Source organism: Propithecus coquereli, unplaced genomic scaffold (genome assembly GCF_000956105.1).
Source record: "Propithecus coquereli isolate 6110/MARCELLA unplaced genomic scaffold, Pcoq_1.0 Scaffold61, whole genome shotgun sequence".
NCBI lineage: Eukaryota > Metazoa > Chordata > Mammalia > Primates > Indriidae > Propithecus > Propithecus coquereli.
In genome coordinates this window covers 529836-533603 of record NW_012152063.1, presented here as the reverse complement: position 1 = coordinate 533603, position 3768 = coordinate 529836, and the positions used below count along the sequence as shown (strand labels likewise).

Here is a 3768-nt window from a genome sequence, read left to right as displayed (position 1 = left end):
CCTCGGCGCACTTGGCCTCCAAATCCTGGAGGGGAGAGCCCCTGCTCGCCGGGGCGGGATTTGGGCTCTGGGCGCGCCGCTCGCAGCCCTGGCAGCTGGCTGGGGCGGGCGGGCGTGGACGCGCTGCTGCGTCTGTCCAGCGGCGATAGGAAGTGGAACTTGGAGCGCGTGGCGCACACTGAGCGGGAGTTTTGGAGGGAGTTTACATGTGGTCAGCGCTGGGCTCCTAAGCCAGCCCCCAGCTCACATTACACTCTATTTATAACCTCTCGGAGCCATTTCCCCCTGAAGCAGTTCTCTGGGACCACCTTCTTTTGGCTTCGACCTCGCTCACTCTTGACATCTGAGTAGCTCAAGGAAGCTCCTCCAGGTCCGAGTGTTCCTATGTAAAGGAGACCGGCCGCTAGGGCTCAGGACCAGGATTATCTGAGCTCTGCAGAAGCGCGCGCGGCTATTGCTTTGGGAGGGGGGAAAAGTCTCACGGTTTCCAGTGAAAAGTGACAGCGGGTGGTGGCGTTTGGAACCGTCGTGAAGTCTTCTGCCTGGAACCCGAGATTTGCATGCTATGGAACACCCGCTCTTTGGCTGCCTTCGCAGCCCTCACGCCACCGCGCAAGGCTTGCACCCGTTCTCCCAGTCCTCTCTCGCCCTCCATGGAAGATCTGACCATATGTCCTACCCCGAGCTTTCTACTTCTTCCTCGTCTTGCATAATCGCGGGATACCCCAACGAGGAGGGCATGTTTGCCAGTCAGCATCACAGGGGGCACCACCACCACCACCATCACCACCACCACCACCATCAGCAGCAGCAGCACCAGGCCCTGCAAACCAACTGGCACCTCCCGCAGATGTCCTCCCCACCGAGCGCGGCTCGGCACAGCCTCTGCCTGCAGCCCGACTCCGGAGGGCCCCCGGACCTGGGGAGCAGCCCGCCCGTCCTGTGTTCCAATTCGTCCAGCTTGGGCTCCAGCACCCCGACCGGAGCCGCGTGCGCACCGGGGGACTATGGCCGCCAGGCGCTGTCACCCGCCGAGGCGGAGAAGAGAAGCGGCGGCAAGAGGAAAAGCGACAGTTCAGGTAAGGGCGCAGCAGGCACCCTCAGCGATAGTGCGCGCCGGGTTGAAAAGGGGGCGGAGAAATGCCAGAAAAGATTCTGGCTCTACTGGGAGCCGGCGGGGAAGATGGGAAGTGTCTTGCCCTCTGTCGCACTCCAGGCCAAATTCGGCGGTGCGGCTTTCCTCCTGTTACTTGGGGGCGTGTGTTTATTTGAGGGCAACACATATACACCAGCAGCTCTAAGCTCTTCGAGGTCCCAAACTAGTTTACCAGAAGGTCGAGGAAAAGAAGGACAAGTGACAGCATGTGAAATCGATTGCGAAGCGTGACCTCGCAACAGAGCGTTGGGGAGAGAGGGGTGTGCGCCCTGGGACGCGGAGTCCGCTGGGCAGGCGTGCGTGCGGGTGCCGCTCCTTGACTTTTCCCTTGCAAATTCCCTCCTCTGAGTGGCTCGATTTTTCCCATCGTTAACTGGATTTCCAAATTATTGCACAATATTTGGAACTTGCAATGGAACTTGGCAGAGCGCATGAGAAAAAAAAGTTTTAGCTTTTTTTTTAAATACTGATTTCAGAGTTCTTTAAATAGCACCCTATTCCAATGGTAAATTTTTCCCTTTCTTGGGGAAGAAGACCTTATCTAGGAATTCGGAAGATTTTAAGAAATGTGTTAGAGAATTGTTAATAAATAGATGCTCAGAATCCGGAAGAAAGACCAATCTTAATAATAGCTCATACTCGTGTGGTGCTGATCTAAATAGATAATCTGTTTTTTAAAAAGAGAGAATAAAATCCTTTCCCAGGGGGGTATTATCGGGGACAAGTCCTGGGAAGCAAACAGCAACTGGGTAGTGCTAGTTCGCTACATGCCTGAGGTGGCATAGGAAGATGAGCGCAGGAGGCGCCGATCTAAGTGGGGATAACTGGAGAAGCCACGCAAAAGGGGAACCTGCCTGAACTCCAGTGCTTGAAGGCACAGCTTGCCAAGTAAATTGTAGCAATCCAGAGAAACTTAGTTTTCCAGACAACGCTTCAAAGCCCTTACCTATCCGTTTCATTATGAAATTGTTAAAAGATACTTTACAGTTAAGAGAGTTGAGCGTTTTCTTTCACAGCTATAATGCATGCAACCTGAGTTCCATCTTTTTGGAAGATGTCATTTGTTTAATATAACATTTGCTTATTTTCTCCCTTTGGGGAATTGGTTTAATAGCCCTAGAAGTTAATCCCAGATATTGGTTGAAGGATTGAAAAATGTCTATCCTTTATAAAGCTTTAGGTAAGATGCTACATAAATGACAATGATTGAGCGGTATATTTCATATTCCTTGGCGGTAATGATATCACTTCTTCACACTCTCAAAATCTAACTTTTACTTTCCAGGGTCAGGGGTGAACTTTTAAGGCGCCATCACAAATTAGTTTTATAAGTTAGTAGTGTCATTCATATTTAATGTACTTTATTAACTATAAGTGAAAGTGTCTTAAGACAATGAGTTGAAAGGTTAATCATAAGAAGGCTTTTCATTTTCATTAGGAAAAAAAAGTCAATTTTAGAATGCAGTGACCATTTTATAAACTGAGCTTTTGATATCAGTGTAACTTTTAGAAGCAAATCTCACTTTAGTATTTTTGCAATTACCAGAAGCTCTTACTGTTCATTTTACTTTCTGAGCTAGAAACCTATGTGATACATTATTCCTTATGTTTCCTGAACTGAATGAATACCCCTAAGTTTCTTAGAGCAAGCTGAATTTTCACACAGGTACATGTTATTTTGGTTGGGGTAAAAAGAGAAGGTGGGATTCAAGAATTGATTCCCTTAAATTATTTTAATAAAAAATTCTTTTGAAAATAGGATAATTTAGTATGACTTATCTCCCCCACCCCTTTGGTGAGAAATAACCATGTAACGAAATAAAGTTCATTTTTAATGTTGAAGCTGATGATTAGGGTACTGGAAAAACAAACAAAAATAAATGTTTATGTCAGCTGCATAAAGTATTAATAGATTACAACTTGAGTGGGAAATACAAGTAGTCATCACCAAGGATAAAATGCCTGGGGACTTAGAATGAGCTTTTCCTTTGATGAGATATTCTGAAAAAATGTTGACTGACTAAATGGAAATATCACAATAGTTTCTGTTAGATTTTTATACACTTGTTGAAAATAAAATTTAATTTGCCATTTTGAGTGTTTGAGATAATTAATATTTGCTGGATCTTTAGATGGATTTAAATTCATGATTTCTTTCTCCAGTAATGATTTTATTTGGTCTTCCATAATTTATGTTCAAAACTATTTCATCTCATAATATTATAAGGACATCTCAATCTAGCAGAAACTAAAGCAACTTTGAAAATGATTATAGTCCTGGTGTAGTATTAATACACATATCTCTGATCGAGTATAACACATTTTAATATTTCAATATTTCTAAAAACTAAAATTAAAGTGATTTCTGAATGCTTGAAATTTATAATAATATTAGACAAAATCATATCATGCATAGTAAAGACCATTTGTATTTTGTTAGGCACTTTATAATCACTATGTATTTATAGTCAAGGGTAAATTAGTACATAAATCCAGGGCAAAGTCAGAAGCAAAATTCTGTATCCCTGCATCTCATAGCCAGACTGTGTGTATATGACCATGACCACGTAAAATTCTAATATAATATTAAGCACCAGAAAATATTGCAAAAA

At 44.3% G+C, this 3768-nt stretch overlaps 1 protein-coding gene across 1 annotated transcript; it reads left to right on the top strand.

The window, feature by feature from the left end:
• Positions 1-565: 565 nt before the first annotated feature.
• On the top strand, positions 566-1387 carry MEOX2 (mesenchyme homeobox 2). The gene has a single exon (XM_012659391.1). The coding sequence runs from the start codon at positions 566-568 to the stop codon at positions 1385-1387; it is 822 nt and encodes a 273-aa protein (XP_012514845.1).
• The last annotated feature ends 2381 nt before the right edge of the window (positions 1388-3768 follow it).